Source organism: Dendropsophus ebraccatus, chromosome 5, assembly GCF_027789765.1.
Source record: "Dendropsophus ebraccatus isolate aDenEbr1 chromosome 5, aDenEbr1.pat, whole genome shotgun sequence".
Classification (NCBI taxonomy): domain Eukaryota; kingdom Metazoa; phylum Chordata; class Amphibia; order Anura; family Hylidae; genus Dendropsophus; species Dendropsophus ebraccatus.
In genome coordinates, this window is record NC_091458.1 from 25,245,848 (window position 1) to 25,259,847 (window position 14,000).

Consider the following 14,000-nt stretch of genomic DNA (forward strand, 5'->3'; position numbering starts at 1 on the left):
GTGCAGTCTATATATATACAGACACTGAGGGAAGTGGTACTGTGCAGTCTATATATATACAGACACTGAGGGAAGTGGTACTGTGCAGTGTATATACATCCAGACACTGAGGGAAGTGGTACTGTGCAGTCTATATACATCCAGACACTGAGGGAAGTGGTACTGTGCAGTCTATATACATCCAGACACTGAGGGAAGTGGTACTGTGCAGTCTATATACATCCAGACACTGAGGGAAGTGGTACTGTGCAGTCTATATACATCCAGACACTGAGGGAAGTGGTACTGTGCAGTGTATATACATCCAGACACTGAGGGAAGTGGTACTGTGCAGTGTATATACATCCAGACACTGAGGGAAGTGGTACTGTGCAGTGTATATACATCCAGACACTGAGGGAAGTGGTACTGTGCAGTGTATATACATCCAGACACTGAGGGAAGTGGTACTGTGCAGTGTATATACATCCAGACACTGAGGGAAGTGGTACTGTGCAGTGTATATACATCCAGACACTGAGGGAAGTGGTACTGTGCAGTGTATATACATCCAGACACTGAGGGAAGTGGTACTGTGCAGTGTATATACATCCAGACACTGAGGGAAGTGGTACTGTGCAGTCTATATACATCCAGACACTGAGGGAAGTGGTACTGTGCAGTCTATATACATCCAGACACTGAGGGAAGTGGTACTGTGCAGTGTATATACATACAGACACTGAGGGAAGTGGTACTGTGCAGTCTATATACATCCAGACACTGAGGGAAGTGGTACTGTGCAGTCTATATACATCCAGACACTGAGGGAAGTGGTACTGTGCAGTGTATATACATCCAGACACTGAGGGAAGTGGTACTGTGCAGTGTATATACATCCAGACACTGAGGGAAGTGGTACTGTGCAGTGTATATACATCCAGACACTGAGGGAAGTGGTACTGTGCAGTGTATATACATCCAGACACTGAGGGAAGTGGTACTGTGCAGTGTATACATCCCCTACCCCCCCCCCCCCCCAAACACCCACCCCACCGACTACCGCACCGGCCGCCATCACAATAGACACACTACCCAGGCCGCGGTCCCCCCCACACACATTACTGGCCTGCCGTCACCCCTGCCGCCCCTCCGGTTATACTCACCCAGTCACCGACAATCTAAGTATGGTGCCGCTGGGGTGAACTAAGGTTCCGCCGGTTGAGGAGAGGCGGGAGAGAAGCGCTGGAGGAGTGTGGCGCCTCTGCGTCCGTCCGTCCAATGAATGACGGACGTGCTAGATGACGTCACTGGAGAAGCGTGTCCCCAGTGTGCGGAGACACGCTTCAGTGCAGCGTGCGGAAGGCGGTCACTGTCCTTAAAGAGACAGTGCGCCGCCGCCAGGGCCAGTCGCAAATGGCGCCCAGATTAATAAATCTGGGCGCCATTTGCATGATGTCAGTCGCATTGGCGACCATTTTGGTCGCCATCTGGAGCCCTGAAGAGTGTTTCCCCCATAAATAGTGCTGCCCATAGACTATATCAAGAGTATCTCCCATAAATAGTGCTGCCCATAAAATATATCAAGAGTGTTTCCCCCATAAATAGTGCCAGCAAAGTGCCCCATTGTGCAGGTCACTTATACATGTTCATATACCGCCCTTTTTAATGCACAGTGCCACCAAGATAATCCACATAAAACTGTGTCAGTAAAGTGTCCCAGTGCCATCACTGCCGCCCATACACCATATCTTATATACATACTGTCAACAAAGTACCTCAACCCCATTCACCCACCCAATCAGTGCTGCAAGTGAAGGGCCTGCAGAGTACTTGTAGTATAGATAAGTATAAAGGAACCAGACTCCTCTGGAATAACTAGATACATACTGTGTGACTAGTATTACATTTGGGCACAGTACCTGCAGACTCTTTAGTGTTTTCATCTTTGAAACTTTAGTTTTCCCAGCAAACACTTGACCTCCTGTCTGGATGACCACCATTAGAATGAATATGGCCACGTACAGAAGTAGTCACAGAAGGTTCTCTTAGAGATTTCTCAGTTCTACGTAGGTAGTGGTTTTAGAGGGGAATTCTAGTATTACAAAATTGTATTAAAAAAAAAAACTATCACTCTAAGACATATAATTAACTGATATAGAGTTATCACTAATAGTACTGGCTTCAGTGGCTTTTGTGTGATTCTTTTTTTACAGGAAGTTGAAAAGAGAGCAACTACTAAATGTGTATTGTCTCCAGTCCCCCAGCCCCTCCTTTACTCCAAAATGGGCTTAGCCCCGCCCCTCTGAGTGATGTCACTGTCTCTGACCAGCCCCTCCAGCCTACATCAACATCTTCCTGTCTTATACACAAACATATAAAGTTTTATGGGGACATTAAGCTAGAGAGAGGTGAGATTACAACCTGCTGCAGCATCGGGGTTTGTATATTCCCTCTCTCTTATTGCTTGGGTTTCCCCCACACACGTAAAATATACAGATAGGTGAACTTAGATTGGGGCTAGGGACCGAAATTTACAAAACTATGTAAAGTGCTGTTGAATCAATTGTGCTGTACAAATAAAAGCATTATAAATGATGCTACAGTAGGGGCAGACAGGAAGTGCATGCAGCAGGTGCTGCAACCTTACTGATGCATTTTGCAATAGTCTGTAGTGAAATGAGATGTTTTGCAACAGCCTTGGGCAGGGGACTGACAGGAGTGCGAGGGGAGAGGAGTAGGCAGTGTGGGAGGACTGTGATGGAGAGCTGAGGGAGAGTAATGCATTCTGGGAATTGTATTATTGTGCAACTGCTTACTTAGGGAGTGCAGAACTAAGATCCTAAAACAAATGGATTTTTTATTTTGTTTTTTTAATGAGGGCAGACAGGTAAGCAATGTTATAGTGCTATTGCAACATGTTTTTATTTGTACCTGATTTTGGAGTACCCCTTTAATTCTTACAAGGCAAGTAAAACACAAGCAATCATGCCAGCACTCCTCTCATTATTATGTTTTTCTATAGGCCGGTCTTTCAAAAGGCAAAAGGCCTATGCTGATTTTTTTCTTTGTGATGAACTTAATTAAAAGCTTTACTTGGGGGCCTCATTACAAAGCGGGCAGGATACCGAGATGGCTGAGGATCCAACAGGGCGGTACCGGGAGAGAGCGTACTTACCAGGCAGAAGTACACCAGGCACATGGGCCATAGAGATAGCAGTTGTTTTATGGGGCACCTGTAATCAATTCCTTGGCACACACCAAGGAAATACTTTTGGATTTGACCATTTTTGAAATTAGGATTTTTACGGGACAGGAGACTTGCGGCTGCCAGGAACGGGCCCCAAGTGAGTTAACTCTTTTTCTTTTTTTTTTTATAGTGGTTGCCCCATATGGTGAAGATGCGACCATTTTTTAGATCCCCCACCATATGGGGCGACCATACTCGGCATATAAGATGACCTTCGACTTCCAAGAGGATTTTTCAGGGTTAAAAAGTCGTCTTATATGCCGGAAAATTAGCAATATAGATTAATTATTATATTGTTTTGCAGAAACAACATATACATTTGTGGAGCAAAGAATGGATATGATGTATGTAAGGCTGGGTTCACACTACATTTTTGCCATCTTTTTTTTTTTTTCTTTCATACGATTTTGCAAAAAACAGATGCATTTGTGTGCATCCATTTTGATCCGTTTTTCCATTGACTTTCATTATAGAGAAAAAAAGCATTTTTTTTTTTTTTTTTTAACCCTTAGGCGACCCTGGACTTACCCGTACGTCCAGGGACGCCTCCCCGCGCCCAGAGCGGGGGCGCGGCAGCCGCGCTCTGAACCGCCACGGTCCCGGGTGCCGCTCGTAGCCCAGAACCGCGGGCCGATCGCCGCGCCCGCTAATACAGTAATCGGATGCAGCTGTCAAAGTTGACAGCTGCATCCGGTTACCGAATGCAGCCGTTCCCTGGTGTCTAGTGGGGAGAAGCGATCCACACATCCTACCCCTTCCGGAGTCAGCGGCGTAATGGCGCTGATCCCGGCTCAGCACTCGATTGCTTCCGGCTGCAGCAGCCAGAAGCAATCGATGTGCCTATCTCATCTCAATGAGAGATCAGTGCACTTATACTAGAAGTCCCCCAGGGGGAATAACCCTAACCCCAGGGGGGCTTCTAGTATAAGTGTAAAAGTAAAAATAAAAGTGTTGTTGTTAGTAAAAATCCCCTCCCCTAATAAAAGTCAGAATCACCCCCCTTTTTCCATGTTATAAATAAAAATAAACAAATAAATAAATAAATAAACATGTTTGCTATCGCCGCGTGCGTAATCGCCCGAACTATTAATTTATCACATTCCTGATCTCGCACGGTAAATGGCGTAAGCGCAAAAAAAACAACAAAGTGCAAAATTGCGCATTTTTGGTCACATCAAATCCAGAAAAATTGTAATAAAAAGCGATCAAAAAGTCGCATATGCGCAATCAAGGTACCAATAGAAAGAACATATCATGGCACAAAAAAATGACTCCTGACACAGCCCCATAGACCAAAGGATAAAAGCGCTATAAGCCTGGGAATGGAGCGATTTTAAGGAACATATTTATGTTATCAATGGTTTGAATTTTTTTACCGGTCATCAGATACAATGAAAGTTATACATGTTACATATCGTCGTAACAACTTGAAGAACATATATAACAAGTCAGTTTTACCCCAGGGTCAACGGCGTAAAAACGAAAACCCCCCAAATAAAAGAAATGCATTTTTTTTTCCAGTTTCACCACACTTTGAATTTTTTTCTGGTTTCGCAGTGTACTGTATGAAAAAATTCATCCTGTCATTGCAAAGTACAATTAGTGACGCTAGGTGGAAAAATGCAATTGCTATGGCCTTTTAAGCACAAGGAGGAAAAAACGAAAACGCAAAAATTTTAATTGGCCGGGTCCTCTAAGGGTTAACGTGCACAAAAGTAAGGTCAGCTACTTTTTGTGTACGTTAAAAAAAAGGATGCGTTTTGCGTGGTTTTTTTGGGGAAGTCAATGGAAAAACGGATGCACACAAATGCATCTGTTTTTTGCAAAAACAAAAGAAAAAGAAGTAGCAACGTCAAAAGCGGAAAAAAAAAAATATATATATATATATAAATATATACAAATCAGATTTGGGGTATCTGCAAGGAATTAAAGAGGAAAGTTTTCTGCTTGAAATTCCTCAAAATTCTACTTGAAAATTTTTCAGTGGGAACAACAGAGTGAAAATCCCATTGTGTTCAAAGTTTCTGATTTAAAGAGGCATTCTGGATTTTTTTTTTTATTTGCACCCCCTCCGGTTCCAATCTGGCGCATATACTCACCAGCGATGATCGATGTCCCTCGGCGCAGCTTCATTTCAAATCCCGCTTGAGTTCACATCACCACTCTTCTGTCTCCATGTTGATTGAAGGCCGGAAGTCACGCTTTCCAATACATCTCTATGGATGAGCGTGACTCCATTCAAGACCCTCATCTATTACCTATAGTGCTCAGTTGGGATAAAGGGAGTCATTCTCTGATTCTGATTCTCTGTGTAATACCTTAGTTCTCCTGTGGTGGCACTGTAGGATAACTGAACACTTACCTCAGGGTTTCTCTACTGATTGGAGCTAATTTCTGGGGTTCCAGCAGAAGGACGGCCTGTAACCCAAAATAGTCCAAGGACTTTGCTAACAAAGTGGTATTATCCATAGCGGAGAACCCCTTTCATGTGAGATCTGGATGAGCATTTACGTATTTTAAACAAACAAAGTGATACAAATAAAATTATTATTATTATGATTTGGGTGGATGGAACATTTGTTGCTTCTGGTGTTTTGGGATGAGTAAATGGCCCCCTTTGTGCAGGTGATGAATATTCATGGGATGTAGAATACTGGTCGCCGACACGTCATTATGCAGCAGTGTGAAATCTGTTCGTCTCTTTTTATGATTGTCTGCCAGGAGAATGTATGATCTGCATATTAAGATGGAAAAGAGGGGCAAGGACTCATCCCTTAAGCTTTCTACTTCTTTTCAAGTAAGCCACCAGCAATTTGATCCTTCATTGTCCTAACGCACCGCAAGATTGTTACCTGGAGGGATAACGGAACAGACGCAAGTGCGATTTACGCAGAGAAACCTCCTCAGCTTCACGTTGTTCTTAATAATAGTTTCAGCTATTAAAGATTTTATTGTTCTATTATATAAAATGCAAAATAAAGCAACTTTTTATATAGTCTTTATAAGGAAAAAAAAAAGTTTTACGATTTTGTGCACACAGCTGCTATGCAGACAAATGCGTCCCCATGGTAACAGACAACAAACAAATCCTGTGTAGTCTGATTCTGCTGTCGACTGTAAACATGTTTACTGGGCCTGTTACACGGCCTGATAATTGTTTGACAAGGGCTGCATGGACATAGTTACCGATATCCTTGCAGCCCTTGCTTTAACGGCATACATTACCTATCCATGGTCCAGGGCTCCTCTTGTGGTCGGATCGGCCGGATAGGGACGATTATCGTTCCATGTAATAGCACCCTTACCCTCAACTCCCCTAGCTGCTCCAGGTAAGCGATCTTCTGGTCCTAGCTGCGCTCTTGTCTTAACCATATATTCTGATGTCTGAGACAGTGCTCTCTGCTGCCACCTCTGTCCATGTCAGGAACTGTCCAGAGCAGCAGACAGCACTGTGTCAGACTGGAAAGAAAACGGCACTTCCTGCAGGCCATAAAGCAGCTGATACGTTTTGGAAGTTTTGAAATTTTTAAATAGAACACATTTAAAATTCTGTATAACCTATTGACGCCACTATATATTCTTCTCCGGAGTACCCCTTTAAATCTCCATCACTGTTGTATTCAGGACATTGTTCAGAACTAAGTTCTACAGCAACTGGCTTGACTATTATAGCGGGATTTGGATCCCACTGACTGGGGTCTTCATAGGGAGGCTATCCTCCACTGGGGACAGTGTATACAGATGGTTTCCAAATCCGATCTATCACAGTGATAATGACTAATAAAGTCTTACGTTCCTTTTTTGGCAGATATTCAGGAATTTTATGAAGTCACGTTGCTCAGCTCCCACATTGACTATGAGGAGAAGATCTCTGAACTCAACCATGTAGCAGAATTATGGGAGAAAAACAATTCTTTATCTGCCGGAGCCGAGAGCCTACAGAAAGCTTCCGAGGTAATGATCCAATAACACATTGACAAGCTTCCACCCTCCCCCACAAAGACATGGCAATCCACTGTAATTAGAGAGAGTCTCTCATTAGACACATAGCTCTGGAAACAGTTAGCTGGTGGGTGCAGGAACGGGGAAATCGCATTTACTCAGTGTCCATTTACCCCCTGTAACACCCCCCAAAACATCTGAGACCCTAAAGGGCCAGTGATCGGAACAAACACTCCTTGGTTGGCTGATCTAATCTTTCATGTAGGTATTAAAATCATATTTATCGGCCGCACATAGTCCTGTGTATACGGAGGATGTACTTAAAGGAGTATTCTGCTCAAACATAACTTTTCATATGTTGCTGCCCAGGATGAGACTAACAATTCCTTCCATACTTGTTATTATCTATTAAGTCTCCTTCCCCCAGTTCTGAGATGTTGCTTTCTTCCAAAGACACAAAAATCTGTGTGAGCTTTTTTCTCTGTCTCCCCCTCCTCCCCCTCCCTTCTGAGACAGCTGATGTAAACAAGTCCCTATCTGCAACTTTGTAATGCCAGGAGGAATAACCACAGTGAGTTTGTCAGCAACTTGACCTCAGATTAACCCTACCAGCATTAGAAAGCTAAAAAGTTGCAGATAAAGCCTGAGAGGGACTTGAATGCATCAGTGACCACACCAGCAGAATAGTGAGTGCAGCTCTGGAGTATAATACAGGATGTAACTCAGGATCAGTAATGTAATGTACGTACACCGTGATCCCACCAGCAGAATAGTGAGTGCAGCTCTGGAGTATAATAAAAGATTTAACTCAGGATCAGTACAGGATAAGTAATGTAATGTATGTACACAGTGACCCCACCAGCAGAATAGTGAGTGCAGCTCTGGGGTATAACACAGGATGTAACTCAGGATCAGTACAGGATAAGTAATGTAATGTATGTACACAGTGAACCCACCAGCAGAATAGTGAGTGCAGCTCTGGAGTATAATAAAAGATGTAACTCAGGATCAGTACAGGATAAGTAATGTAATGTATGTACACAGTGACCTCACCAGCAGAATAGTGAGTGCAGCTCTGGAGTATAATACAGGATGTATCTCAGGATCAGTAATGTAATGTATGTACACAGTGACCCCACTCTTGTGTAGATTCATCTATAGATGAAATTATCACCTAACACAATACATTTTGTAGCTTATTAAAAATACATTGTATTTGGCAGATAATTTGGGTTTTACATGGTGTGTTATGTTTTCCGGTAATGACAGGGAGCACACATATATAACTTGCCTATAGCCGCCCTGTTTACCAATTAAGAAATTGATAAAATATCTTTATTGCCCGAAAGTTGACAACACCTTGCTTTCTGGCATCGGGGGCCCATGAATAATTCATTGATACCTATTCATATAGCGGACACTGCTGTTAGCTGTGGGTAGCATCTTCTTTGTATTTCGTAGACTCTTTTCTTGCACTCTTCACATACAATTGCCTGAATACGTGTATCCATGACAACAGCGATCACAGGAGTAGCAGGACATCAGCCGCCTATAGCAGCGGCGGGTCACAAAGGAGTCAGACATGTGTAGGCCGTAATTAAGGCAAACATATTGTACATCCTCATAGCATCTTCTAAAGTGGAAGCTGCTTATTACATAGGCCACAGATGCCGTACCACCGCCATCCCATGTTACAATGACAGGGAATGTGCCGTTATCTTGTTTTGCTAAAACTCTTGCGGCCATTCAGGGTTGTCGTGTTCCTGTACATGAAAGGGCAAATTGTCACAGCCAACAAGTATACAGAAAAAGGTTAGCAGCTCTGCCCTTTCATTTATACTACTTGGTCGTTGCCTATTTAAAAAGAAAAAAAAAAAATTATATATATATATATATATATATATATATATATATATATATATATATAACCTAAGTTTTTGGTATTAGTTTTTTTAAAGGGGTTGTTTCCTAAAGATTATGGCATGGAGTGCCCCCTCTGGAGTGGACACAGCCCATTGAGGGGCTCTGTATATGTTTGCATACAACTTCAATAGTTCTTCCCGACACGCTTATATACATGCACACTCAGTTCAGATGAGCATACATGTATTCTCAATGAGGAGATGAGCATAGGCCACTGCTAGATATAGATGGCTTCCAGCAGGTAAGTGACGGATATTGGACAGGGGTCGCTGTGACCAGTTTGCGGCTACACAACTTTATACAAAGAAATCTGTCATGTGTTATTGTAGCCAGCAGGAGCTTTTTCAGCAATTTGCTCTACAGCAGCTCTTCAATGGGATAGGATCAGATGGTTTAGTGTTCAATTCTCACATGCATTGGTGAGCCATAGGACCTATCATCCTATCACCCGTTTACTGGTTGTCCTTCTTTTTCACTTTTGGTGTAGGCATAGCAAGAACACCCCACAGGACCTGCCATTTTTTAGGTGATCTCTACTCACTTGTCTAGACAGTATTATGTCTGAAAGTGTTAGCACGACCAGATCGGCGCTGCATTTTTAATTCGGTGGGTCAATTCTCAAGATATTGCCCTAAAAACGTATGTGCAAATGAGCTTTCTTGGTACACTGATGGCTGTCGCGCAGCTCCCAGTGCACCGCTTTCCCAGCCCACCAATGACACTGCTTCATCAATATTCAGGATGATTCAGCCTTGGACTCGCATCATAACTTAATCATCATTAATATTCATAAAGCAGCATCATGGACAGGCTGGAAAAGTGGTGCCCTAAGGGCACTTGGACCACCTCCAGTGTACCAAGGAAGTTCATTTGAATATAAGGTTTGAAGACAATATATCAGGAACAGGACAACCGAATTAGAAACAAAGCACAGCATTCATCTCAGGTTAGTATGGGTTGGTAGAAAAAGTTGTTTTTTTATATAGTCCATACAAATAACCCCATTATGTCTCGGTGCATTCTCATATTTGCCCAGGTACACCCATTCTCCTTTGTTAATTTGCTAGTGTAAGGTCATGTTATCCCTATGAACTATAATTCAGGAATCCAAAAATGAGCACCCATTGTGGTGTCCCACCATGGATGTTGCTATTGGTTACACCCCTCGCAAAAGCCTGTTTTTTCTTGTAAGTAAATGGTGATGTAGTAGTGATAAAGTTTCGCCACAAGATGTCACTGTTGTAAGTATGTGTACTCAGTTGCTGCACAGCTGCAGTGTGTAAAGGGTTATTGTTTGCTTATATGTATCAAAGAAAATTTAGCAGGCACAGCTAAATAATAAGACTGGGTGCACCTCAACACATACTAAAAGAAGTACTGACAAAAAAATGAAGATAAAAAACGGTATGTGTAGTAAGTAGATGCACACACACAAATGATTATCCAAAAGTCATGGTCATCTTTATTAAGTACAAAAAAAAAAAAAAAAAAAAAAAGGGTTAAAACCACTTAAAATGATCATAAAGGTCATTTACATTGTTTGCTTATGTGTCAAATGGATCTGGGGACCAATGAGAGTATCTTCTTCTGTCCTATCATCTCTTTTTTTACTTCTTCTTTTTGCACTCTTCACACATTCACAGTGCACCTTACAGGGAGCTGTAGATAGGAAATCACGTGGGTAGAGGAAGTGTAGAGGCCTTTCTGTATTGGACTTTGTAGGGGAAGGAGGCAAGCTAGAACGCTCCCTACAGTGGTTCTTTTGGACCCTGGCCATCTGCCAGGTCCCCAGTCCAAGTACGAGGTCTTTGGTCACTAGACTCTGTAGAGCCAAGACGCACCTAACTGTTTCTCTTCAAGTAAACATACTCAGCACTATGCAGTGTTAAAACCTTTACAGGAGAGGACAAGTCAGAGATCATCTCAACCCACGCCGTGGACTAGGAGAGTCACAAAGCAGGACAGTATCCAGAAAGCTAGGAACTGATCCAGATAGAGCAAAGTTGCTAGAAGCCTATGAACTCTATCTCTCAGCACAATTGTCAGCAGGAAACCCTCAGCATTCTGCTCATCCCAGGTAACAGGGTTTGGGGCTTGTGTCACCCACAAGGACGGGTCCCCTGACACTGGTAGGGCAATAGGTGGTTCATTCCAACAAGAGTTGATGCATGGGCACAAGTGTTCTCTCGCAAGTATTCTTCAATCTCTACCTCATCCTCCAACATCCCGGCAGAGCACAGTACTACTTGGGTTGGGACTCTCACAACATCCTCCTCTCTGCTCCTCTGGTGGTTCTTTGTATCTCTCAGCACGCAACCCAGTCAGCACGACTGTATCATTCTCTACACTTTCACTACAGGTCTTGATCCTGAACTATTAAATGTCCTATCAAATATAAAGTACTCTGTAAATGTAAAGCTGTATGTTCTGCTACACACAAACACCCTCAGAGTAAACAAGATTTTATTTATGGTAAAGGGACACAAGGGAACAAGGTGTAACCAGCCCTCTCAAATAAAAGCAGGTGTGCCACCATACCTGTGTGCCCAACCGGCACTAGCGTCCGGCTACATCTCGACCGACCACCATAGAGCTGACGTCATACTGCACCAGCTAGCAAGTGACCGGCTTCACCACCTCCATACCAACACCACCTATTATAATGAACTATTAGCTATGACCTCCCACAATTCCATGCAGCAGATATGATTTTGTCAGGGTAAGACTATACAGACATGTAGAACAGAGCAGAAGGGTGACGGGGGTGGGGGATGGGTGGAGGGGTTACAGTCACCCCAATGGTGTGAATCTTGTGCAGAGTCTGGATTAGGCGCTCGCTCACTCAGAACCCAGAGCTGTTGGGAGCAGCGATCTGTTTTACTGTCCCTCAATGATAATTAACTTCCTCCAGACTTGGACAAGTAATTATAAAAATGACAGATGGAAATGAACATTGTTCGCCCCACAAACCATCCCGTTACTTACACATCACAAGTGAGATCCTGAATACAAAGCAAAAAGAAGGGACTCCAGGAAGGGAGGGAATGAGCCATACAGATTAGTCTTTATTCTCTATTTGCATGCTGTTAATAAAACCATCCAGGGAAGATTAATGACATTTGGGCTGGGTTCACACTACGTATATTTCAGTCAGTATATGTATATTTCAGTCAGTATTGCAACCAAAACCAGGAGTGGATTAAAAACACAGAAAGGCTCTGTTCACACAATGTTGAAATTGAGTGGATGGCCGCCATTTAATGGCAAATATTTGCTGTTATTTTAGAACAACGGCTGTTATATTGAAATAATTGCAGTTATTTACTGTTATATGGCGGCCATCCACTCAATTTCAGCATTGTGTGAACAGATCCTTTCTGTGTTTTTAATCCACTCCTGGTTTTGGTTGCAATACTGACTGAAATATACTGACTGAAATATACGTAGTGTGAACCCAGCCTTACTTATATAGTATGCTGCCATCTGGTTTTCAGAGTGTATAGCATCATATACGTCCATGATGAGCTTAGTGCTGGAGGACACACATACTAAACCACTCTACTTATCCATGTAATGAGCTGGAAACATATGCTTAGCCGCTATCTCCATTCACCTACTGAGCTGAGTTCTAGGAACACACATGCACAGCCGCTCTTATTTATTTCATAAGGTAACTGCTGGAGGTCGCACATGCTCAGTCACTCTCTCTGTCCATCCATCTACTGAGCTGATTGGTGGAGGACACACATGCTCAGTCACTCTTATTTATTTCATAAGGTAACTGCTGGAGGTCGCACATGCTCAGTCACTCTCTCTGTCCATCCATCTACTGAGCTGATTGGTGGAGGACACACATGCTCAGTCTCTCTCTCTCCATCCATCCACCTACCTACTGAGCTGATTGGTGAAGGACACACATGCTCAGTCACTCTCTCTGTCCATCCATCTACTGAGCTGATTGGTGGAGGATGCACATGCTCAGACACTCTCTCTGTCCATCCATCTACTGAGATGATTGCTGGAGGACACACATGCTCAGACACTCTCTCTGTCCATCCATCTACTGAGATGATTGCTGGAGGACACACATGCTCAGTCACTCTCTCTGTCTATCCACCTACTGAGCTGATTGCTGGAGGACACACATGCTCAGTCACTCTCTCTGTCCATCCATCTACTGAGCTGCTTGCTGGAGGACACACATGCTCAGTCACTCCCCCACAGCCAGGTCTCTGCATACTGATCCACTGTTCACTACAGATAACCCAATAGAGATCACTGTCTCCCTGCTTGTAAGGGAAGGACATAAGCCTCTACAGTACATGGTAGTATGGCTGAGAAGACTCATTCTACAGGAGTAGTAATAAGGGACTATATCGTCAGCTGCCAGAAGGGGAAGGATATTGATTCTGTATACACATGAAATAAAAAAAAATAATGAAAGTTTTTTTTCCCCCTTATTCCAGAAACACTAAATGACAAAGCCATGGAGGATTTTTGGTCTGAATATAATACACAGGATAACCCCCTTTAAAGGAATATTCTCCTTTTAAGACATTACGCCCTGTTCACAGCATAAGGAATAACAAGCTGATCTGTGAGGGTCCAACAGGGTCCAGAGGGAAATTGTTCTCTGGAAGGAACAGAGCACAGACCCCCAGCTCCACTCATTCTCTATAGTGGGGCTGAACATGGGTCAGACGGCCACCGATGAGCTTGTTATCTCCTGTCTTCATGGGAATACACCTTTACGTGAAATACAGAAAAATCCTGATTGATCACTACAGGTTGCCAATTTTTTTTTTCTTCCAATATTGCATTTCTTGCAGTCCCAGTGGGTGCAGTATGAGAATAGCTAAGACTTACCCCGGGTCACTCTCACACGGAGAATTTCCAAGGCTTACCC

At 43.2% G+C, this 14,000-nt stretch overlaps 1 protein-coding gene across 4 annotated transcripts in view; it reads left to right on the forward strand.

Moving 5' to 3' along the window:
* The window catches only part of DLG2 (discs large MAGUK scaffold protein 2), an 818,767-nt gene that overhangs the window by 85,122 nt on the left and 719,645 nt on the right, over positions 1 to 14,000 (forward strand). For 3 of the 4 annotated variants that reach the window (XM_069969704.1, XM_069969702.1, XM_069969703.1), the window contains one exon: positions 7,038 to 7,183. In XM_069969704.1, coding sequence (XP_069825805.1) covers positions 7,038 to 7,183 — 146 coding nt within the window. Of the gene's footprint in view, positions 1 to 7,037; positions 7,184 to 8,918; positions 8,984 to 14,000 lie in introns of those variants that run through there. The other variant, XM_069969708.1, reaches the window with a different exon arrangement.